We start from the raw sequence: 24,653 nt of genomic DNA, 5'->3' as shown, positions 1-24,653 counted from the left end.
AAAACTCAAAATAAAAACTTGAATTATAAAAAAAGAAAAATAAGTAGAATTTGACCAATATTATTCTTGGGCTTATTTTTACACATGTTCAATAGAATGTACAGATCAGAGTGGATCTACAAAGACAAATAAAACTCTATATGAATCAGTTTTTGTCCTGAGGGTCAGTTACCGTCCAGACCCGTCCACAGAGTTAACTCTTCTTTTCAGTCTCATTATCCTGGTGCCAGTTGTTTTCCTATATCCATGCCATCATACATTCTTGGCAGACGTTAAATCCTTATTAGTCACAGAGAGGATTCATAGGATCCAAACACCAAAGGCCGTGAACACATCAGAGGAAGCAGCGACAGAAGAAGATGCAGCAAATCTGCAAAGACTCTCCCACAGCTCAGAACCTTAGCGCAAACATATGACACCGGCCCACCAGAAGGTTCAGTCTGACCCGACTGATCAGTTTGTGAAATGCAACAATTACACTGAAGATATTAACAATCATTTTAGTTCAGGTTCCACATTCAGAGCAGTATGATCTGAGGTGGGTCAGAACCAGTACAATACAATCATAATATCAGACGGATCAATCAATAGTGTTGTACGTCACACCAGTTCATATGGCATCTGTCGTGTTATACCTACGCATTTTTTTGTGTGTTTTTCAACGCCGTTTGATCACGCGTCAATTTACACCAAGATCTCCAGTTCACATAACCCAAACCCTCAGTGTGCTGTGTTTGCTCATCGACAGGTTGGACAGGGGTATAATAACAGCGTGAACATACACACAGAAAGTATATAATGCATAAATATACACGCCAGTTAAAAGCGGTGTATATATTTACACAAGGTATGATATCACGTTGCATAATAACTTATAAATACTGACATAATTTGACAATTTTTTGGTCTAGTGTAAAAAAAAAAGTAAAATTACATGAAAATATTTACATCAACAAACTATCCGTACACAAAAAATTTGAATAAACTGAAGAAATATGAACAACCTGAACTGTCTTCATATAAATCAGTGTAATTGTACCAATACTCTGTCTGTTATTAAATGTTGTGTGTATGTGTAGATACACTGTATCTGTACGTTAGAATGAAGATGTATAAATGATAAACTGAGGCAGAATATTGGAACAATTACACTTTTGCAGTTTTTTCATGCTTGTTCTTGTCTTGTTCATGTTATATATATATATATATATATATATATATATATATATATATATATATATATACATAGATAGATAGATAGATAGATAGATAGATAGATAGATAGATAGATAGATAGATAGATAGATAGATAGATAGATAGATATTCTTTTTATTGAACAGTTTCAAAATTACACATTCCAGCACAGTCTAAAGTACATACAGGTTGTATGAAATATATAGCAAATCCAAAATATTTGTCCACATAAATGATCTCAAAAGTCCTTATCAGTTATTATTATATTTCAGGTAGTTGCAGTCTTAGTTCTCAGATACACCAACATTTGGCCAAACTTTGCAGTAAAAACGTCCTTCTGATCGTTAATATAAAATCTTAGTCTTTCCAGAGAAATATAGACTGATTTTTGTTCATTTTTTTTAAGGATAGTTTGTAAATGTAAGTGTTTTCATAATGTAAATTTACTTTGTTCACCCTAAAACATAGAGAAAACTTTGTGGTTGACATTGTTTCTATATTATTCTGTTCTTATTGCACTGGTTCTGATCTGTTTCAGATCCTACTGGGCTGAATGTGGAACCTGATCTGTACTAACTTTGACAGAACGGTGACAGTGTGGTTCCATCGACACAAACCAAACACACTTTCATCCATGTGAACTCCACACACTATCCTTGTAGGACCACCCAGAACATCTCACCCACTAAATTAAAACCAAACAGCAGCTTTTCTTTTCTGCTGCTGCTGGAGCTTCGTCCTCTGCACAGTCAGACCAGACCAGATCTACACATGTTCCATTTACCCTCACATTAGATCATCTGACGAGAATCAACTGCTCACATTTCAGTCTTTGCTCTAAACTAAAATAACTAACATGATTTGTTGATTATTAATAGTTACCACCTAATCTTCTTCATGTTGCAGCTCTAATCCTATTGGACACATATAGGAGCAGTTCTGTTTCTACATCTGTATGCCTGGAGGAGCTCTGCACTGCAAAAATCTAAATCTGACCAAGATCATTTTCACTTGTTCCATTGGCAGATTTTATTGCTTGAATTAAGCAAAAAAAAAAAAAAAAAAAAATCTGCCAATGGAACAAATGAAAATTATCTTGGTCAGATTTGTTGAAATCAGATTTTCCAGATCTATTGTCTAAAAATCAGTTCTTATATCTCACTGAAAAGTTACTCTTTAGGTGATTCTGTCTTATTTTAAGTGTGATGAGATATTTGGACTAGAAATGAGACTTGGTAAGATTTATATTTTTGCAGTGTATAAGCACTTGGTTTACAGTTTGACATGTTGTCAGAGCTGCTTTGACACTAACTTTAATCCAACAGGTTCTCCTCTGCTGCAGGAAAGCACATTTTAGTACGCACTTGATGTTTGGTTTTTTTTTTCCACAATATACAGTTTGATGAGGGGATTCCCTTACATTGCATGAGTATCTGAAATAGTTTCCTCAAGAAAAGAAAAACAAAAAAACTTAGTGAGAGTTTGTCTCCCATCTGTACTGTCTGACTGAAATTCTACTTTTACTATTAGTATTTTTTCCGTTGTTTGTTTCTTTCTCTATCTTTATGCATGCACTTTATCCTGTTGCTGCCTTAATTAACCCATAAAGACCCAAACGTCCACTTTTAACCCTCAAAGACCCAAATGTCTGCCTTTAACCCTTAAAGACTCAAACATCCTCCTTTAACCCTTAAAGACCCAAATGTCTGCCTTTAACCCTTAAAGACCCAAGCATCCACCATTAACCCTTAAAGACCCAAACGTCCACCTTTAACCTTTAAAGACCCAAACGTCCTCCTTTAACCCTCAAAGACCCATGTGTCCACCTTTAACCCTTAAAGACCCAAATGTCCTCCTTTAACCTAAACCATCTACTGATCTAAACTGTTTAATGCCTGTTGATCCACTAATCCTATCAATCCATGTCAATAATTGGTGTAAAATACAGTTCTTCAATAATTGGTGTAAAATACAGTTCTTCATCTTTTCATGGTCATCAGATGGACGTTCAGAGGCTCCGTAGTTACCGCGGAGACACTGTCATCTTTTACAACACTGATTCACCAGTAAAACCCATGGAGTTGGATCCAAGACAGTGGGTGGAGACGCTTGATATAATGTGGAAAAAAGAAAAAAAAAAAAGGAACTAAAATTAAGTAAAAAAGAATAAAATATGCAACAACATGAAGGAAAACAGCCAAAGTAATCAATAAAATAATCGAAAATGAAGAAAAAAAAGAATAAAATTGGCAAGAAAATTAACAAAAACAAACAAAAAAACAAATAAAATGAACACTTGGTTTACACGTGTTAATAAATAAAATTAACCAAAAAGAAATTTAAAAGATCTACAAAACAATAAGTAATGCTCTGTTTGTTTGTTTTATTTCAGCTCCTTTTTTTGTAATTAGACAATTGTTGTATCTATTTCGTATTGATTACTTGTCAATATTGGATTTCCATTAAGGATTGTCTTCTTTGGGGTTAGGGTGGGATTGTGGGAGGGAGAAAAAGAAAAATGAAAGAATGGAAATCTTTTTTTATCATATTACACTGTCATACCTGTGAAATTACTTCCAATAAAGAAAGTTAATAAAAAAAAGAGAAGAAAAATAAAAATTTAATAAATATATTCTTTTTAAAAAAAAAGTCAACTAATGGTTGATATGGAAGTATGTCTGTAAACTGTGGTCCATGACTCCAGATCGGTTATATTTGTTCTGTTCAGTAGCTGTGTCTGTGTTTCTTCTTCTACTTTTTTTTTTTTTTTTTTTTTTTTTTTTTTTTTAAGAGGGGTGGTCGGTCTGTGGTTCTTATCGGTTCTACCTCTGGGATTCCCCACACTGGGAACCCCTGGTACAGACTACTTTCTGGAACACATTAGTTCCATTGCAGCTTGTGTTAAATCCGCACGAGCGCCTCAAACATTTCCCAAACCATTAAAAGCAAAGAAAACAAACTGTGTAAACTTCACAGAACCTCCGGTGTTTAACCTCACAACAACAACATACCGACAAGAACCCGGTAGAGCCGTTAAAGTCTGTCATTACCGATAACACATTATTTTACTGAAGCTAATTTAAGCAAAAAGGAAAAATGGGATGAATTCTTTAACACCCGCCGTGTCTTCAGTCCAATAAAAGAACAAAAACACAGCAGCACGTACCGGAAGGATAGCTGCGGCCGAAGCTCCTCCACAAAGGTCTGTTTTTATCCACGGTAGACCGCCGAGGCTCCGGTTCGTCCGTCCGGTGCTGCTCCTCTTTGGGCTTTTTTCCTCTGGTGTGGATGGAAACGTCGCCCTCGCAGGGGAAAGAAAATGGGCGGGACAACAACATTTTGACAGCCGATGTGACCAATCAGCGATGAGTATGGCGACAACCGACCCCAGCCAGCCAATCACGTTCCGCTCACCCTGCCCAGCCGAGCGCTGATTGGCTGTCCGAGCTAAGACCTCCCAGTTGAAATTGGTTCAGCACCGGGAGCGGAGCCGCTGGAATGTGAGCTCAGATCACTTCACTTCCCTCCAGATGATGAACAAAAGCAGCAGAGAGCCGCTCCAGGAAACAATGAGCACAGTTTACACTTTATACAACAGCATCCAGAGCAAGACGGCTTTATTTGTATAACACATTTCATGTATAAGACGATTCAAAGTGCTTCACATAAAACATTAAAAGCATTACAGCAGGAAAGCAATGAAAAGCATAGGCATGAGATTAAACAATAAATTGATTAATTTAAAAAAACAAACAAACAGATAAATAGATGAAACAGATAAAACAGATAACAAATTTGAGCTTTAAAAGAAACAGTGACAGGGTAATTCTATTCAGTAGATGCTCTTAAAATAAACATTAAATACAGGTTTAATGTAAAAATGACCACTATTATTAACCTACTAATGACTCACAGAAGTAATTAGATTATATGTGGATATTTTTTATGTATTTATTCATTTATTTTTTGGGGGGGTTTGGGTTTTCAAAGCCAACAGGCATTAGTTTGCTATTTCCCACCTGAGAGTATTAACCCATAAAAACCCAGGGCTATTTTAATGGTGATTACTAAGGTTTATGTATATTTTAATGTATATATTTCTTTCTTTGACTTCTTTATCATTTATTTAATAAGATACGCACTGGTAAAAGACTATATGTGTATTTGTATGTGTGTATGTTTACTTGTATGTTGTGGGTATATGAATAAATGTATGATTTTGTGTGTGTGTGTGTGTGTGTGTGTGTGTGTGTGTGTGTGTGTGTGTGTGTGTGTGTGTGTGTGTGTGTGTGTGAATAGATATATAAATATAAAAGAGTTACATAAAAGTAAGAGGGACATATATATTATTTATAATATTTTAGGCAGAGGGGGTGGGATTAAATAAATTGCACTTGTTCCCGCCCCTTTTCAGGTAAATGTAAATGGAACTATTGTGCTGTTCTTCTGTCTCAGATTGTTATGATTGTTGATATTTGTATTATTATGTCTGTTTTGCTTGTTCGCATATATGTTAAATTTCATTGCACATTCAGAACAAATCATTAAAATCACTAAAAATCATTTAAAAAAAATAATTTTTGTCTTTATTTAACCATTCTTTAGTGATGTATCACCATTTATTCTAATATTATCCTCTGTATTCAGCATTTTTTCAGTATAAATCCTATATTTTCTTATATTTAATTCACTGATCATGTAGATGTTCATTAAAGCTCAGATTAAAGTTGATGGTTATTTTGTCAGAAACAGATCAAACTGAATAAACAGTGTCCTTTTCAGTCCAGTCTGTCATTAACTGAACATAAATCCAGTGTGCCCATCCACTGTCATTGATCCAACTCCATGGGTTTTACTGATCACTCAGTGTTTCAGTTCTTTATTCATTTTGTTGCGTATTTTCTCAATATTTATTTTGTAAATTTTCTTATTTGCTTTTGTTCATCTTGTTAAAGTCATTTTTTTTATTTTAATTGTTTTTGTTCATTTTCTTGCCTTTTTTTCCTTCCTCAGTTTACTTCAGTTAGTTCATGTTACTTATTATTTTTGATTTACTATAAATTTTACTCTTTTTTACTTTATTTTAATAAATTTTGGGGCATATTTTATTACATTATTTATTATTTTGTATATTTTTTTAATCAATTTTTTTTTCATTTTCTCCACTGTCATTGATCCAACTCCGTGGGTTTTACTGGTAAATCAATGTTGTAGAAGATGGTGGTGTTTCCATGGTAACTACAGAGCCTCTGAATGTCCAAATGGGTCATATCTGATGACTATGAAAAGATGAAGAACTGCCTTTTACACCAATTATTGACATGGATTGATAGGATTCATGTGGGTCTGAGAAGGAACTGATCTATTGCACTTTTTTTTTCTTTTTTACTGGTTTTGGATTTTGTCCGATCACAGGTCTTCATACGGCTTCACCTTCACTTTTCAGATAGTATCATGAAAAATGACTCAGAATATATTTTACTAATTTTTAAAACATATTTCCAACACATGTCCATCAAACAGCTCTAAAAACCAGACCATACAGTTGTTTTGTTTGTTCAGACAAAATGTCAAATTATCTGAACAAAAGGATTAAAGACATGATAAAAGTAAAAGGAAGGTCAGACTAAATATGAGCACTTTTGTTTAGAGAAGCTGTTTTTAACCTGGAACTGTTTAAAAGGATTAAAGACATGTTCAGAGTAAAACTGGAACTGTTGTTTGTACGTCTGTTCATACTTTACTGTAGTAAAAACAATTTCTCTAAACCAAAGTGGGGGTATTTAGTCTGACCTTCCTTTGACCTTAACATGTCTTTAATCCTTTTGTTCACTTTCTGATGTTTTATTCCAGGTTTCATCCATCACATTCCAGATGGTTCTAATGGTTTTTGCTTCTTCTTGTCCTGGGGTCAGAGGTCACACTAAATACTGACTTTAACCTTTGACCCATTCAGTTCTGTTTTTTGTGTTTTTTGAGGCTGTGCACATGCTTCCTGTATTTTCTTGTTGTATCTGAAGAAAAGAGACTGAAATAAATAAATATGTGTGTTCATTTCAACACTGAAAAAACAACTAATCTAAAGGATGAACAAAATGTTAAACAGTACTGTATGTGCATATTTTTTCTTATTTTACTGATAATTTCCTAAAGACAAAATCTACCAGCAAATAGTTCCTTGTACATGTTTACATACTTAATTAAAGGTGAGTCTGATTAATTCCTGATATTCTATTATTATGACAGGAGTTTGACAGATGGGAATAAAACACCCTGTGTCGCCCTCTGGTGGTAAAACCAGGACCCTGAACAAGCTTTTATTTTCCCTTTAAGAATTTCCTTCTGAAAATATTAAGATGGGAGGAGTCAGGTGGATGTTTTTGCTTATTTACTGTGATGACGACTAAACAGAAGAGTTTATTAGATCCACATCAAACTCACATTAGTTCTGTTTCACATCCAGTGCAAAATTATCTGAACTGGGTCAGAATCAGTCAAATAATAACGGTAGAAAAAGTACAATTACATTATAATAAGGTTTACATCTACAAAGTTTCATTAAAATATGAACATGAATGACCTGAAATGTTTTAATATAAATCAGTGTAATTGGACCAACATTTAATGTTCATTCTAACATACAGATACAGTGAATCTAAAATAAACAAAACATTAAATAACAGACTGAATATTGGTCCAATTACACTGATTTATATTAAAACATGTCAGGCTGTTTGTATTGTTTCAAGTTTTTCACATTTTGTTAAAGGATAGTTTGTAAACATAAATATTCTCATGTAATTTTACTTCTTTTTGCACTAAATCAAACAAAAATAATTTGGAGTTTTCATTATTTATAGGTTAATATTGTACTTTAGATCATATTGGTGTGTATGTGGAACCTGAACTAATAGGATTTTAAATGGGTCGGTTTAGACCCTTTGGTGGTCCGGTTTAAACCCTATGGTGGTTCGTTTTGACCCTATGGTGGTCCAGGTTTGACCCTTTGGTGGTCCGGTTGTGGCCTGCAGACCCTCTGTTGGACACCCGTCCACTTGTGCGTCACATAAAACAGTCCAAACACAGAAGTGACTCCACCACTGCTGCAAATTCTACAAAACTTTTATTGAAAAGCGGACAGGACAGTCAGAACATGTACAATCAGACGTGGGTTTGGACTGGTGGGTTTTCTGTCATTTAGTAAAAATAAAGCTCTCCTGAAGCCGCGGTGACTCATGCCTCTTCGTTCACAGTAAGTCTCACCTGCAGAGGTAGATTCTGACGTTACCTGAGAGTCAGTCTGGGACAAAGCAAAAGGAGAGACGACGACAATGATGATGATGATGAAGAAGATGAAGAACAGTCGGTTGAGGACCGACAGGAGCTCAAACAGGAGCAGGTGAATTAAAGGACAAACACTGAGTGACTGTTCACTGACCTTTAACCCATAAAGACCCACTGACACTTCTGTAGGACTAATTCAGTTTACCTTTTAAGTGTTTTATCATCATTTATTATAATATTATCCTCTGTATCTGGTGTTTTTTCAGTATAAATCCTGTATTTTCTATAATTAATTAATGTAGATGTTAATTAAAACTCAGATTAAAGTTGATGGTTATTATATCAGAAACAGAGAAAACTGAATAAACAGTGACTTTTTCAGCAAAAATATCAATAACTGAATGTGTTCGTCCACTGTCATTGATCCAACTCCACGGGTTTTACTGATGAATCAATGTTGTAGAAGATGACGGTGTTTCCATGGTAACTACGGAGCCTCTGAACGTCCAAATATGGTCATATCTGATGACCATGAAAAGATGAACTGTATTTTACACCAATTATTGACATGGATTAAAAGGATTAACACAGGACTGTCAAACTCATGTAAGTTCAGGTTCCACATTCAGTCTAATCTGATCTAAAGTGGATCAGAACCAGTAAAATAATATAAATAATAGGATAAGAACTGATCAATAATGTCAACTCTAAATGTTTGAGTGAAAAAAGTCAAATTCTGTTGTGAAAATGTTTACATCTACGAACTGTACTTGAACAAATATGAACAAACTGAATATTCTCAAGAAAAATAAGTGTAATTTTAACAATATTACACCTCAGTTTATCATTTATACATGTTCATTCTATCATACAGACATAGTGGATCTATAAATACACACATTTAATAACAAAATATTGGTACAAATACACTGATTTATATGAAGACAGATAAGGTTATTCATATTTTTTGTAAAACATTCGTCTGTAAATGTAACTGTTTTTTACACTAAAACAGACAAATATTTTGCAGTTTTCATTATTTATAGTTCATAATGATAGTATTTTACTTGTTCTGATCCACTTTAGACTGAATGGACCTAAAATGAGTTTAACGTCCTTTATTGTTCATGTGTTCAGTCTAATGTTTGGATTTCACACATTCATCCCATGGACTGGATCGGAACAGATTGGACCGGATCGGACCCTTTGGCTGGTTCTGACCCTTTGGCCCATACGTTTGACACCTGTGTGTGCGTGGATCCACAGCAGGTATTCAACAGTTCCATCAGTAGATGGTTCTGGTCGGTGCTGGAGGTTTGGGTCTTTATGGGTTAAATAAACCAAAGGAGTCCAGATACGTGGAACCGGGTCAGGGTCCAACAGACTTTAAACCCATACCTCAGGTTCACTTTGGTCTTAAATGACCCTGACGCTGACCTTTGACCTCGGTCCCAGCTGATGTCACTACTGTTTAAACAGCAGCTGTTTATTCCAACACATCAGGAACATGATCACATTTCATTTTAATAAAATTTCAAGGATTAACCCAGGCCCGTTCTGTTCCGGTTCTATTCAAACTGGTTCCATCATTCTGCCAGTGGATGGAGGCAGTTCTCTGACGGGGGTTCTTTTAACTGAGCCCGTCGTTAATGTCACAGCATTAACTGCAGAAGTCACACATGATACGTCTGTTTAATCTGACGCTGATGAGTCATTTAACGCCGATACAACGACACGTTAATGACGTCCACGTTCACCGATAAAACGAACGATTGCCAAAGTGGGAACAAATGTTACAGATTAAACTTCGGTGTTTTGACGAAGTGAGCGACTAATTAACAGTCTGGATCCGTTTGACCTGTGGATGTGGACGAAAGGATGTGATCAGTCCAAAACTAGACCCAAGGAATGTGGGTTGGACATGGGGGGGGGGGGTAGTAACAGGGCTGTCACTTTAAAGGACGATTCAATTAGTTTGAATTTATGACGGCGTATCAGGGCCACAGAAGAAACTAAAAATACGTGACTATGAGAATAAAGTTGGAAAATATCGAGATAAAACCTGGAATTTTATGAGAATAAAGTCGTAATATTTTAAGAATAAAGTCATAGTCTCAGTATTTGGCCTTTGTGCATTAACCCCAAATGAAAGTAGAACCTCACAGAATGTTCCCAGTTCTACATTTTGAGACCAGCGGGTACGACTGTATTCTGGAAATCATATTTTTCGGCCCGTTTTTAAATTACATTATTCTGGTAAAATTATGCTTTAATCTCATAAAACTACGACATTATTTTTGTTAAATTATGAGTTTTTTTTGTAAAATGACTTTAATTTCATAAAAGTGCATTAGTTATGTAAAATGATGACTCTTTTTGTATTCTGGGTTTTCTCTTGATATTTTCCATCTTTATTCTGATAGTGGTAAGTGTTTTTATTTGTTTCTTCTGTGACTCTGATACACCGTCGGTCTGAAGTAACCCAGTCCTTCAGGTCCACTTCAGTCAACTCTAACCTTTAACACTTTACATTCTGAGTGGATTCTACGTCAGTCACAGATTCATGTTTGTACAAACAGCTGTTCTTTGGAGGTTATTTCCCAGGTTTGTCTCCATCCACTCGTCCAAACATAGTCTTTAAAACTAAAATATTACAAACATTATTTAGTGATAATCACCTTTTCCAGGGATAAAACTACAGAAAACACCAGCATTGATTCATGTCAATTATTAAATCAGCCTTAAATAAAATAAAAACTTTACCAGCCCACAGTGACATCTTTCAACTCCACCTCCTCTAACCAGGTGACAAGTGCTTTTTGGGATCAGTTTGATAATTAATAGAGACAGTTTCAACCCTTACAGACCCAGAGCTACTTTTACAGCAGTAACATAATTACATTTTCTCTCCATTTAAGTGATTCATCACCATTTATTTATAATATTATCCTCTGTATTTGGTATTTTTTCAGTGTAAATCCTGTATTTTCTATATTTAATTCACTGACCATGTAGATGTTCATTAAAACTCAGATTAAAGTTGATGGTTATTCTATCAGAAACAGAGAAAACTGAATAAAAAGTTAAATCTGTCATTAACTGACCATAAACCCAGTGTGTCCATTCATTGTCATTGATCCAACTCCATGGGTTTTACTGGTAAATCAATGTTGTAGATGACAACAGTGTTTCCATGGTAACTACTACATGGTAGACTTCTTGTTATTGTCTTTAACTCACGCTGTTCAGTTTGGTTCATATTTTCATTATTTTAATCCATTTTGGTCTGGTTTGGTTCATGTTGTTCTGTATTATTTTACATTTTCCTATTGTTTTGCTCATTTTGTACATAATTGTATTCAGTTTTTCTTCAGTTTTCTTTATTTTTTACTCAAGTTTTGTTCAGTTTTGCAAATTTTTTTAAGGCTTTTCCTAAATTTTTGGTTTGTTTTGAGTCTAGAGACGTAGAACCCAACTTCCTCTTATTGTCGTCTATGTCACTTCTGTTTTCTCTGATTTAATAGTTTTTCCACATGTTCAGATGTAACAGAACTAAATAAATCAGATTCACCTGTTTACACGCATGAAGACATGTATTACTGCTCTTATCTGATCAGTTTAGACTGTTTACATGATCAATAATAATCAGACACTGATCAGAGTATTAGTGTAAACAGGGTCAGTGTGTCAGATGAACAGGAGGAGGGTTTGTATTTTCATTCTGGTGTTTTTGTTTTTCTGGTTTCTGCCTCGTGGAGCTTTAACCTGGTGTTCAACGATAATGATCATGACACCTACAGGTTAATGGGTTAACAGGAGGTTAACAAGAGGTTAACCAGGACGATGGAATGATGATAAAGTGACAGCCATGTTAGCCGAGCAAGCTAGACGTGTGGGCACTATGGTCGGCTCGCGTTAGCATGCTACCAGCTAGTTAGCATGTCGTCAGTTTGGTGGAGATGTCTGTTGACTCCGCCTCCAAACACATGTACGTGGGTTCATTTATCAGTCCTGTTGAATACATTTAATACCCTGTTGTCATAGAAACCGGCTCCAAACTGTTTCTAATCCAGTCCTGATGTCTCCGTCTAACTTCCACCGTCACCTTCAAACAGAGCAAACCTCCAACATGATGCTTGATTTGATCGGTTTAATCCAAATAAACGAGTCTGTGAGCGCTGACGTTGCAGGAGGAGGCGGGAACTAAAAAGGCCCGTTGGACTCTGAATAGCTTCAGATTTCCTATGAAAATACAGATCTAGTAGAAAACAGCGAGTACGAAGCGCTCATCCCAAAGCCAATTATGACAACCGATGGAAACAGGGACAATTTGTGTTTCTTTAGACCGAATCCTTGATAAATTCGATGAGTGTAATTTCGGATCTATCGCACAAAAAGGTATGGGTTGAGTTTCTGAGTACAAACCTGGAGAGTAAAGTCCAGAATTTAGAAAAGAAAAAGAAATCTTATCTCCACTGAAGATGTTTTTTTTTCTGACTAGTTATAGAACTAGGCTGGGGGTGTGTGGCCGGGGGCGGGGCCAACACCCTGTCTCACTCAGTCCTGCTCTGTGGTTGGTGTTTCTTGGGGCTCGTCGCTGGGCGTGGCTGTGGTAGTGGTTTTATCGACGGGGTCCAGTTCAGATGGTCTGGGGGTTTGGTGGACACATGCCTCCTCCTCCTCCTCCTCTTCCTCTTCGTCGTCTCCCTCCTCCTCCTCCCCGGTTGAGGACCCCGTGGGCTGGCCGTCAGGGGGCGTGTCCTCGGTCCCTTTGTCCCCTGCCTGCTCCTGGAGGAGGCTGAGCCGGTTGTTGAGGTCGTTCCGTTCCTTCTGCAGAGCTCGACACAGTCTCTCCAGCAGCTCCAGTTTCCCCTGCAGCGCCTTGAAGTGGCCATCACGCAGCGTTTTCTACCACATCACAAACCACCACCATCATCATCATTAATAAGTTTTTGTTAATCGTTACAGCTTCAGCAGTTTCAGTTGTGCAAAAGGTGACGAATCCCCATACAGGAAATATGACAGCGTTAACCCTTTAACCCCTGACGTGTCTGTGGTGAGCGTTCTGAAAGTATGATTTATTTTAAATATTGTGTCTGAGTTCTAATTCCTTTGCAGCTGCATCTACTAAAGAGATTAATCCTCCATTTTTAGATCAACTAGTTGCTTCACTGTGATGATTTAAAGCAAATTCTTCTCAAATGTATTTACTTTTCTGTGAAATATCTTTAGGTTTTAGACTGTTGCATGGTGGGTTTCTCTGAACCCTTTAACCCCTGACGTGTCTGTGGTGAGCGTTCTGAATGTATGATTTATGTTAAATATTCATATAAATTCAACTGTTTGATCAATTGTAAATTTCCAATCGTACAGATGAACAGACCTTGTTCCTTCCATAGACATCTGAGCACTTATGGGCAAGGAACCAAATATGGTAACTTCAATGACCTTGATTTCCTACATAATAAAAAATGTTGAATCATCTCACAAAAAGTCTTGTTATGTCCTGCAGTAACACACTAAGGTTGTAGAGTATTTCTGTGAGTGAACTATAAAGGGTTCATTAAGAATCTGATTGACAACAATACAAAATATTTATTTTCTGTAGAATTGTAAATTGATTTAAGCGGTCAGTAATTTACATAATGGAGTGACAGATGGTTTACCTTGAGACAACCCTAATGAAACTGTTTTTGTGTGTGTGTGTGTGTGTGTGTGTGTGTATGTACCTCCTCTGCCATCTGCAGTAGTGCCTGGTTATTGCTCTCCCATTTGGTCCTCCACTGAGTCGTCTCTTTTTCCAGTTTCTTGATCTTCTTTGTCATCTGCAGGTGAACACACAGACTGAACTGTGACCAGGACAAACAGGGGGTGGATACTCAACAGTCAGAGCTGGGTGTTTGAGTGCCGTCTCTACCTTCTCCATCTCTTGTCGGAATGTGGTGAAGACCTCATTGCTTTTAGCCAGAGTGCTTTGAAATTCCTCAAACTTGTCCATGTAGAGAGAAAGCTGAGACACAAGGAATGAGAGAGAGGACGGTTAGACACTAGGGTGGTAGGACCAAGGCAGAAGGAATCCTGGTAACATGGAGCTCTCAACAAGTTCAAGGACACATTATTTATTTAAGTAGGTTGGTTCCACTGAGATGGAGGAGACCTGAAGAAGACTGCAGTGAAACAGTCACATCACTACAGTTTACAATAAGAATACCAACTACACTATATATAGTATATAAACTATAACAGCAATAGAACCATGTCCACATTCATGTAGTGAGTGAGTCCTTTGGTTTTACTGTTGAATGGATCAAAGGTCTGATGTAATTCTAATGTATGTGGGTCATTTGGACCAACTTATGGAAGTATGGGGTAGTCATACAAAAACTACAATTACATCAAATCTATAAATACCTGTTAATGATTTTAAAAGTATCATGGAAAATGCAGTGAAGGAGGAACGTCACTGTTTTTCTTGATGCCATTACGGTTGACTAGTTGTTATTGCCTTTTATTGTTCATTGTGTATCATGTTTGTGTTTTATGTTATTTGGACTTTGTATGGCTGATACCTTGACCAGGTCTCCTAATCTCTAATTCCTAATCTTAGGGATTTCCTGGTTAAATAAAGGTAAAATAAAAAATAAATAAAAATAAAAGGTCAATTAAAAATGTAAATACCATGATGTCAATGACATGTTTTTTGAGGAATACCTGGACTATGAAACAATAATAACTTTTCATCACAGAGATCTTCCAACAGAACCACCTGAGTGGGTCATCTGGACCCACTCAGACCTCTAAGGCATTGTTCTTCAACCTTGGGGTCGCCTGGAATTCAAATGGGGTCGCCTGAAATTTGTAGTAATTGATTAACAAAAAAAAAACCAAACAAACACTAAAAAATTACTAATCAAAAATCTGTGTTGAGTTGACAGAGCCAATCACAGTCCATAGCAGACAGAAAAAAAAAAAATCTCCATTTTGAATGTCTGGTGTCGACAGAAATTTGTGATGTTAAAATGGGGTCAGGAGACAAAAAAGGCTGGAACCAGTGGATTACGGGGTTAACCCAGCGTCTGTGCGGTGTTCAAAGTGTGCGGTCACCTGCTGTTTGAGCTGCGTCTCCTGCTCCTTCATCAGTTCACATTTCCGTCTGGACTCGGTGGCGTCCTTCAGCAGCTGAGACACAGACAGGAATAGTGGACATGAGCGTAAATACTGTTGAATCCTGGACTTTTATGGTCAGTTAGGTAAAAATATGCAGCACTCACAAAGTCCCTCTCCCTCTGCTGCTTCTCCTCCACCTCCTTCATCATCTCTGTGATTCTCTGCAGTTTGGCGTCCATCAGCTGCTGCTGGAGCTCCTTGTGCTTGAACACCTTGTCTATGTGCTGCAGGAGGACACATCTCACATGAACATTACACTGTACACACACACACAGGGGTATAAACAGACCCCACCCCCATGTTTGTGTTCATGTTGTACCTCCTCTCGCAGCTCGTACTGTTCGATGAGCTTCTTGAGTTTCTCGGCCAGCTCCATGTTCTCCTGTCGGAGCTTGGTGTTGTGGGAGCTGTGCTGCTCCATCTGCACCTCGATGTCGCTCAGGGTCATCTGGAAGTGGAGCATGGCCTCCTTCCTCTGCTCGTCGTACTCTCTGGAGCGCTGGGCGTTTTCCTCCTGACAAACACAGGAACAGGAGGAGGTGGGGGGGTCAGATCAGAAAAGCCCACAGTATTCAACCTGTTCTGAATGTAGACATTTAGGATAAACAGACACAAAATTGCAACCAGAAACTAAATCTAATCCATTATTATCTGTTCCTGTGGTCATGAATCTGAAAGTTCTGATGAATATTAAATAAAACAAACCGTCCTCACAGACTTTCGTTTCCACAGATGATCAATAGGACACATTATGAGCTGATTGTATCATAAGTAGTTATACACATCTAGGGCTGGGCGATAAAATGATAACCATATACAACGCAAACGAACTTTTCCTCGATAGAAATATGAGACATGCTCAATACAATTTCGATAGAATTCATTGGTTGATGTTTTGACTGACATAAAAACAGCCAATCAGAATTAAGTAGCACCGCATCGAACCAATCACACTAGAGCCACGGCAAGTTAGGTTGACGCTAGGGATGCCATCTACAGATCAGTATTGGCTGCCCTTTTTTAGAAGATCGGACCGGATTTAGTCACGAGATTGGGCCAATCCGGACCTGGTTCTGGGGCGGGGGGGGGCGGGTAAACACACGTCCTGCCCTCTCAGATTAAAGTTTCCAAAAGTAGGGGAAAAGAAAATTAGCTGCACAACAGTGGGAGGCTCAGAGGAATTAGTAAAATGTCTATAGGTTTCACTTTCACTTTATGGTCCGGCAGTGATGTGTGAGTTTTGGTTTTTTTTTCCAACCCGCGGGGCTTTTGTTAGTTTAGTTTTAAATATATGGACCTGTTTTATTGATCTGAAATAGTTGGATAATGTTCTTCAGCACATCTGTCATGTTCAACCTCTGACAGAAAATAAATCAGCTTTAAATCAAAAATAACCTTCTGATTTCTTCACAACTAAGTTATGAGGAATGGAACATTTAAGATGGACAAAAATAGTGATTTGATATATATTGTGATACATACCGATATTGTCTGATATGAAAAAAATTATTGTGATATAATTTTTTCCATATCGCCCAGCCCTATGCACGTCCTGATTTGTCTTCCAGTGATATTCAGATCTAAATGTACAAATGTAAATGTCTACTGGAATGGACAGGACAGCAGTTTCAGAAGAATACTTCAAATGAACCGGAGGGAACAGATCTATAAAACACCCCTGTGTGGTGTCAGAGTCCTGATGTGGACGTGGTCTGGACTGGACTCACCTTCAGGGTCTTGTTGTGCCTCTGCAGTTCCCTACACAGACTCTCCAGTTTGCTCCGGGCCAGGATGGCTTTGCTGTGCTCCCCCTGCAGATGGATCTTCTCCTTGACGATCTGCGACTGCTTCTTCTGCAGCGCCTTCAGTCTCTTCTGCATGCAGCGGCTCTCCTCCAGCTGAACACACAGCACAAACACAAGTCCAAACCGGATCACGTTAAGACCCGTTCACTAAGGCACCATCTGCTTTAAGAGCTCAGTTAAAGACGGTAACAACACTGAAGGAACAGTTCCATCAGCTCCACTCAGTTCCACATGTCCAGGTTCACAGAGGCACCAAATAAGGTTGTTTTTTTAAAAAAAATAAAGGTAGCAGATGCGACTTTCAATGTAGTTTTTTTTTTTCATTGTAACCTTGGGACAAGCACAGATAATTATAGATCCTATAAAAACTACCAATAAAGTGTCCACCTTCAAAAACCCTTGAACATTTAAACAGCACACCAGGGCAAATTAGGCTTTATACACCAATGAGCCATCAGCTATTATTGGACTTTTATTACAGTTATTATTACATAATTACAGTTTAGTACAAGCAGGTATGATCTCATATAAAAGCTCTACAGCCACATATTATTCAAACACTGGTCAGACTGGACTAAATCAACTTATGACCCAAAATGTCTGCAGATCTTCCACAACCTGGAAAAACTAGAGTCATTTTTGGATCCTTTGCTCTGAACAAATATATAAATGGTGATTTTCTTTCTCTGCCAGACTTGATTCAGATAAATTCACCAATTATTGGAAAAACTGGGTCGATTTTTTTTTTTTTTTTTTCACTTTATTTTTATTGTTGATTTCTGTAAAATACAAAATAAACACGAGGGACATTTGGAACACATTGACCTTAAAAAACCTTTGTGACTAACAATTGGTTTTAATAATGTGATGTTGAAATGAAAATTGTTCATTTCTTCCATGTATCATGACTCTGCTCTTCTTTAGTCCTCAGTCTATGCGTCAGAATCTCCATCTCAAATATTCCATTCACAGTTTGTATCCAGTCGTTACTTGTCGGTGGTTCTAATCTGCACCATTTTTTTGGTAATAGCCTTTTCACAGGCTGCTAATAGAATTTTAAACAAATATCTATTATTTTTTCTTACACTATTACCAATAATACATCCAAAATACATCACCAAACGTGTTAGGAATTGCATAACCCAATATCTGAACAATTATTGAATATCAATGAGCCCAAAATGATGCAAGTTTAGGACAAAACCAAAAGACATGTGCATGATTTACACTGACATCTGCACATTCTCTCCAACAAGGTTGAACTCTGGACACGTATTTAGCTGTAATTTTAGAAGTTATGAAAAACTGAATTATATTTTCTAGCAATGTTCCCTCCATGTTCTTGAAGAAGGTTGGATTGATTTTGTAACACTATTAAGAGCTGATTTTACTTGACAAGAGTAATGTGCATATAGACCCATGTAAACCCTGGGTTCATGCTACGCATTTTAAATGTTCGGTGTTCATCTTATTCAGGGGAAAAGGGTTTCTGGAAGAAAAGAATAGAATGGGAAATACACTTGTTATTTCCTTTTTAACTCTATTTAGATTTCTGTGTATATTTTACTATTTCTGTTAATGCTCACCCATATGAGCATGTTTTTGTTTTATTTTTTTTTACATATAGAAGTTATGTATATGATGTAAAATGCTGATAAGATAATGCTGACTGAAAAAATAATATAAAGATAACTAGAAGCACTCAGAGAGCGCAGACCTCCGCCAAGGCTGATCAGTGGCCCCCCCCGTGGGCCCCCCCACCCCCCCATCACCACCAAAATTTAATCATTTCTTCCTTATCCCATTTCCAACAAACCCTGAAAATTTCATCCAAATCTGTCCATAACTTTTTGAGTTATGTTGCACACTAACGGACAGACAAACAAACAAACAAACCCTGGCAAAAACATAACCTCCTTGGCGGAGGTAATTACAAAAAAAAGAAGGTGATTTTTTTTTTTTTTTTTGCTGGGGTCTGATCTCAATAGTGTGCATAATAGAATCTGTCAGTCAAACCATCTCTGTACCACCACGCTTCATTTAAAATGCCAAACTAACTGGACACAGTAATGGTTGTGTTGATGTTTAGTCTGCTCTCAGGTCACATGTCCAGATCTTACCAGGTCTGCGTATTTCTTGCACAAAGCAGCCAGTTTCTCCTCAGGAGTGGCCAAGGAGTTGAGTGCCTGCATCAACAGAACAACCTCCTTCCCTGGAACAAAACCCCCAACAAAGTCAAAGAAAGAACTGAATCTAACAAAGAGGAGTTTAATGCAGAGAAGGACAGAAATAAAACAGTCCAGAGGCTGATGGATACGGACTTATATATAAGAAATAAACACTTTATGAGAACATTCACTGTTTTCTGCTGTAGCCAATGACAGGTGGACTTGGCCTTGTGGTCACTGTCATATTGGAACATCCAAGACTGTCCCATTCTGTCAGAGTATGTAAACTTATGAACACAACTGTATGTGACACCAGTAGATGGATCCTTCTGGAATCAAACATTCAGCTATTTCTGAGTGAGTCTATGACAGTGGGACAGGTAGGGACAGAAAGGACACAAAGCCTTTATTCACACAGCGTCACATGTTCCCTTATGTTGGACATTGTCTGGAGGTGGTGGACTCACATTAACATCATGTCTTCGTCCCCTAAACCTGACCATGGGTGTGTTTTGTTTTGCCTTGTTTACAGAGTAAGCAGTAAAATTCTGTTTCCATTTGACCACTGAGGACAGTCTGATTCTTCCCTGGTCAGTGAACCTAGCACTGACGCATTCAGGGTTAGTTTAGTAGACATGTGTTGTACTGACATGTCTTTATTTCTAACTCTATAAACTCACACTGTCTGAACTTTGTGCCATTAGTGGAGGATCTGATACCGGTGAATTCTCCTCATAATAAGGAGGTCTGTTCAGATCAGGGAAAGGATGCACAGATCTGATGTCTTTAACCTACTATTTTCAATCATGCATAGTAAACATTTTTGGAACTGGATTTTTAATTTGAAAATTATGTTACATTAGATACTACCTGAATTAGTGGAGTTACACTGATGTTTTAAAACCAACACTGATGATATAGAAACTGACTGTATATGTAGATTCACATTTTTGTCTAAATTCAGTTGAATATATAAACGAGGTTGTGTTTCTCATAAACCTAATGACCGGTCTTACCAAAGGCCTGGTCCTCTCCAGCCTTGGTCTCACCTCCGGGGTCAAGCTCCGCCTCCCCCACATCAGTGGGACTGTCCTCTCTGCCTGGAGTCTCCCCCCTCTCCTCCTCGGCACAGCACAGGCCCAAGCCGAACTCCCCCTCCTCCTCCTGACACACAAACACAAACAACTATGAAGCACAGATCGTCTTCATCATGAGTCTGTGTGTGTGTGTGTGTGTGTGTGTGTGTGTGTGTGTGTGTGTGTGTAACATTTCAACACGTCTCCATTCCAGTTTCAGGTTAAACTTTAACTGCTCTGTGTTTTCTGCAGCTGTCCCTCTGCTCTGTGCTACTGTAAAGGCAGGTACATAAACTAAACAGATAAACTAAACCTGTCTGTGATGTCAGATACCTGGGAGCCACTTCAGTATCAGTCCTGCAATATTTGAGGATTAACAAAACCATTTATTCAGCGATCAAAATACAAACATTAACTGCTATGATGAATCTGAAAACATTAACCAGGGTTCCTACAGGTTCCTACAATTAAATTTAAGACTTTTGAAGACCCTGTAAGAATACTTAAACAGAATTGAATGCCCATTTCACAGCCATACTGGAAAAAATTCATGACTCCTACTTTTTAGGAAGACATTTATTTACTCCAATGCCTTGATTTCCACCGTTCTGAATCATTTTTCACTGGAGGCTGCAAAATTTACAATAACTGGTTCATAATTTCAATATAACTTGGTGGAAATGAGTTGACTAGTGTTACTTTCACAATAGTTTGGACATTTAACAGACACATTTAAACACAATACACAGTGAACAAGTTCATGGAAACAGAATTTAAGACCTACCAGATCAAATCTAATACCTTTTAAAGACTTTTTAAAAAGATATTAGAAGCGGATTTGTAAATTCAAGACTTTTAAGACTTTTTAAAACCCTGCAGGAACTCTGATTATCACACACATAAAAAAGTCCAGTTGACAGCTTTACCTGACATGGGCTGTCCAGTTCAGGTGGAGAGTCACTGCCTCCCACTATTCTCCTGGTCGCCACATCAATGTCACAAACTCCTGATGTCTCCATTAGTAGAGTTCAAAAACTGCACATTCACAAAAAGGATGACACAAAAAATATAATGGAAATTATTTAAAAGAAAAAATGTTTGTCAAGGCTAAAAAAAAAAAAACATCATTAAACATACAGGTTAAGATTTAGTAACAAGAAACTTCAGTCAACAGATGCTGAAGATCACAACCCCTTTCATTATTACCACATTCAGACAAACATCATTCAATCTACAGTTGTGGATAGTTTTAATGATTTTAAATGACTTGGTTTAATCCACCTCTGCTGTGTGCTTCTACAGCACTCTGATGGATAATGTCAGGTTGAGTTGAAGGTTATGGCAGGTTCAATCTTGCATCATTTTGCTCCAACTCACTGCATTATTAGATAAACCTGTTTTTATTCAACTCAATAAAAGGCCTGGGTTTTGTTTCTTACAGAAAAAGGTCTGAATACAATCCAAAAATGAGGCCGTGTTTGAGTAATACATCCATGACTCTGAGGGCCATTATTCTTTGGCCAACTGGAAAAGCACATCCATGCATCTCTAGGAACAATGACTGTTTCAGGATTATTTCTGATTGTGGTTCACACCAAAGGAACAGTAATGACAAAAAGAATTACACATAAGACAAAAAACATTATAACCGAACAAAGCCAACAACTGCCAATAAAAACACCAATCAAATAGACTTTATAAGGAACATGTAGTTAAGAATATCGACCACATAACCTCTAAAATAGGTCAGCCAAAAAATCATAATAACAACAGTGTATGGAAGTTTCTATAGATATACCTTATTTATAGAAACAACCACACAAACACAAGATCTTATTAGATTTTACAGAGTTTTAGGGGGAAGGGGTCCTATTAGTACTGACTATAAGCAATGCAGTGAAATGTTTCCAACACAGAGGGGAACCACATGTGTCCAGTGTAAGGAGCTGCCTTTATAAACCACAGCATAGATCAGTTTGACAGAACTATTAAACTAGCATTAACATCTACATGAGTTACCTTTAAAAACATGATTATAGTTATTAAACATCCAAACTAGACGCAGATTACATAGACTTCACAGGGTCTACTAACTTCATTATTCATGTAGGAGCCACAAACATTAAAGTCAACATTTATTTTATTACCTTATGACATTTCGTTACATGTTAAATCGTTGTAATTAGCCTGCATTAAAAGCTATGGAACAGGTGGCTAATGCTAACCGTACCATGCTAAACCGAGCCAGAAAACTTACGGAAGTTAAACACTGCGAAAGCCAGGTAGTACTACGAGTAGAGTAGCAATACATGTAAGATTTATGAGGAGGTTAACTAATTGGTGTGTATGTTGTCAACTAAATGTACGGGTTTAACTTTCAACTGACGTTAGCTGCTGTTGCTAATGCTGCGTTCATGTTCTGTGGGAAGTCGAGTGATTTTGACTGTCAGGCTCTGTTTTTCTCCCCAAAGAGACTCATGATGGCATTAATCTACACTTATGAACTGTATGTCTAGCTAAGGAAGAACGCAGCATGCTAATTAGAACACTACTAATGACAGACAGGCTAAATGGATATTATAAAGTATGTCAGAAAATGTAGTAACACTAGCAGTTTACATGAGCTCAGGGTCAGTACATCACGACACAGCTAACACAGTTCTGCATGCGTTTTCCTTTAAAAACCACTTTGGCTCCTTATTTTACTTTAACTACTTGTGTACTTGAAGCATCAACCCGGATATATCAAAGCTTATGCCACATTTAGACCTCACCGTCCCTGAATGACACTTGGATGTGAAACCATAAGGTGTTTACAGGTTAATAAAAAAAATAATAAAGACCAATCATATCTACATTATGACATGTAGGAGACACAGGTAATGTAGCTTTGACTGTAAATACTACTGTACAACAGGTAATTCACTGTTATGGGGACAAAATCCCTCAAATGCTCTTAGGACATTAGAGTTAACTCCTGTACTATTGTTTGCATAATTATGCTAAAGCTGGAAAGCACGTGAAATATGTAGCTGTTAGCTTTGGCGGCTTTACTGGAAACAGGAAAACCTTGGTCTGTAGCTTCATCAGACCAAACAGCTGGGCTATAAAAGAACGTGACAGAAGAGTAGTTACATGATCTAGTATGATTCAGTGCTAAATTTGATGGGTTTTATTAGTTGATTCCTAGTAATTAAAGGTGAGCATTAAAACAACTTTTAAAAAGTAGAACTGAGAAAGATTATCTACTGACTGTAGATTAAAAGTAACGCCGAAATTAAAGACTATTTCTCTAACATATAAACTGACCCATGTCAATGTAGAACAAGAGATTTATTTTTGTAAATCACCTAGGGACTTCTTAAATATTGAACATAGTAAAGGGAGCTTGGTGTGACGTTCTTCTCGAGAGAACGGCGCGTGCAGGTTCCTGTTCACGTTAGCTCCTTAGCTAACCGCACAGCAGGATTCTATGTACGCATTTTCACAAACTACTGTCAAAAGCTGCGACACAAAAATACTTAAGTACTGGCTTCGGTGCTAAAGAATGGATCGGTGGCAACGGAAACCAAATTCCCAGCTTTGGCTGACATTAATTTGCTATTGTTAGCGGTGCTAATCAGGTGCTAAAGCTAGCTAGTTGGTGGCTAACAGTCCAAGTGAACTTTACTTCGGCAAATCCAACATGTGGGACAGAAAATGTAAAAACTGCATGCGCGCGATGACAGTTGTAGATCACACATAGCGTTCAATAAGTGTAAAATCACCACAAATAAATTCAAGTTCTGAAAATGTTAGTGAAATATCCAGAGCGTTTACCTGTGTGTTTTCACTGTGGATGGTAGCAGGCTTATTATGAAGCTAGCTGGGACTGTCAGAAAACAAGTGCAACTTCCGGTTAAAGCCCTTCAAAATACAACCTCTGCTGCGCATGCCCAGAGGTCGTTCAAAAATTCTG

The 24,653-nt window shown here is 37.4% G+C and overlaps 2 protein-coding genes across 6 annotated transcripts in view; both read right to left on the bottom strand.

The window, feature by feature from the left end:
• ccdc102a (coiled-coil domain containing 102A) overlaps nt 1-4,470 on the bottom strand; it is a 108,920-nt gene extending 104,450 nt beyond the window's left edge. Inside the window, exon 1 of the mRNA XM_030162163.1 lies at nt 4,362-4,470. The gene's annotated coding sequence lies outside the window, so the exon portion shown is untranslated. The remainder of the gene's footprint in view (nt 1-4,361) is intronic.
• A 7,742-nt stretch (nt 4,471-12,212) lies between these two features.
• Nucleotides 12,213-24,592, bottom strand: txlng (taxilin gamma). 5 transcript variants are annotated; one of them, XM_030162184.1, is made up of 11 exons: nt 24,515-24,592; nt 21,622-21,730; nt 20,636-20,783; nt 19,572-19,663; nt 17,374-17,544; nt 15,966-16,160; nt 15,751-15,870; nt 15,584-15,658; nt 14,397-14,489; nt 14,209-14,304; nt 12,213-13,387 (listed from the first exon to the last, which is right to left on the bottom strand). In XM_030162184.1, the coding sequence occupies exons 2-11, from the start codon at nt 21,712-21,714 to the stop codon at nt 13,037-13,039; spliced, it is 1,434 nt and encodes a 477-aa protein (XP_030018044.1). In that variant the 5' UTR covers nt 21,715-21,730; nt 24,515-24,592; the 3' UTR covers nt 12,213-13,036. The 5 variants fall into 5 exon arrangements, with proteins under 5 accessions (XP_030018044.1, XP_030018067.1, XP_030018050.1 ...); XM_030162207.1 differs by having other exon boundaries at nt 20,669-20,783; XM_030162190.1 differs by having other exon boundaries at nt 21,622-21,733; nt 24,520-24,567.
• Between the last annotated feature and the right edge of the window lie 61 nt (nt 24,593-24,653).

Source organism: Sphaeramia orbicularis, chromosome 3 (assembly GCF_902148855.1).
Source record: "Sphaeramia orbicularis chromosome 3, fSphaOr1.1, whole genome shotgun sequence".
In the NCBI taxonomy this organism is placed as follows: domain Eukaryota; kingdom Metazoa; phylum Chordata; class Actinopteri; order Kurtiformes; family Apogonidae; genus Sphaeramia; species Sphaeramia orbicularis.
Note: the sequence above shows the minus strand (reverse complement) of the source record. Positions and strands in the feature narration are given on the sequence as shown.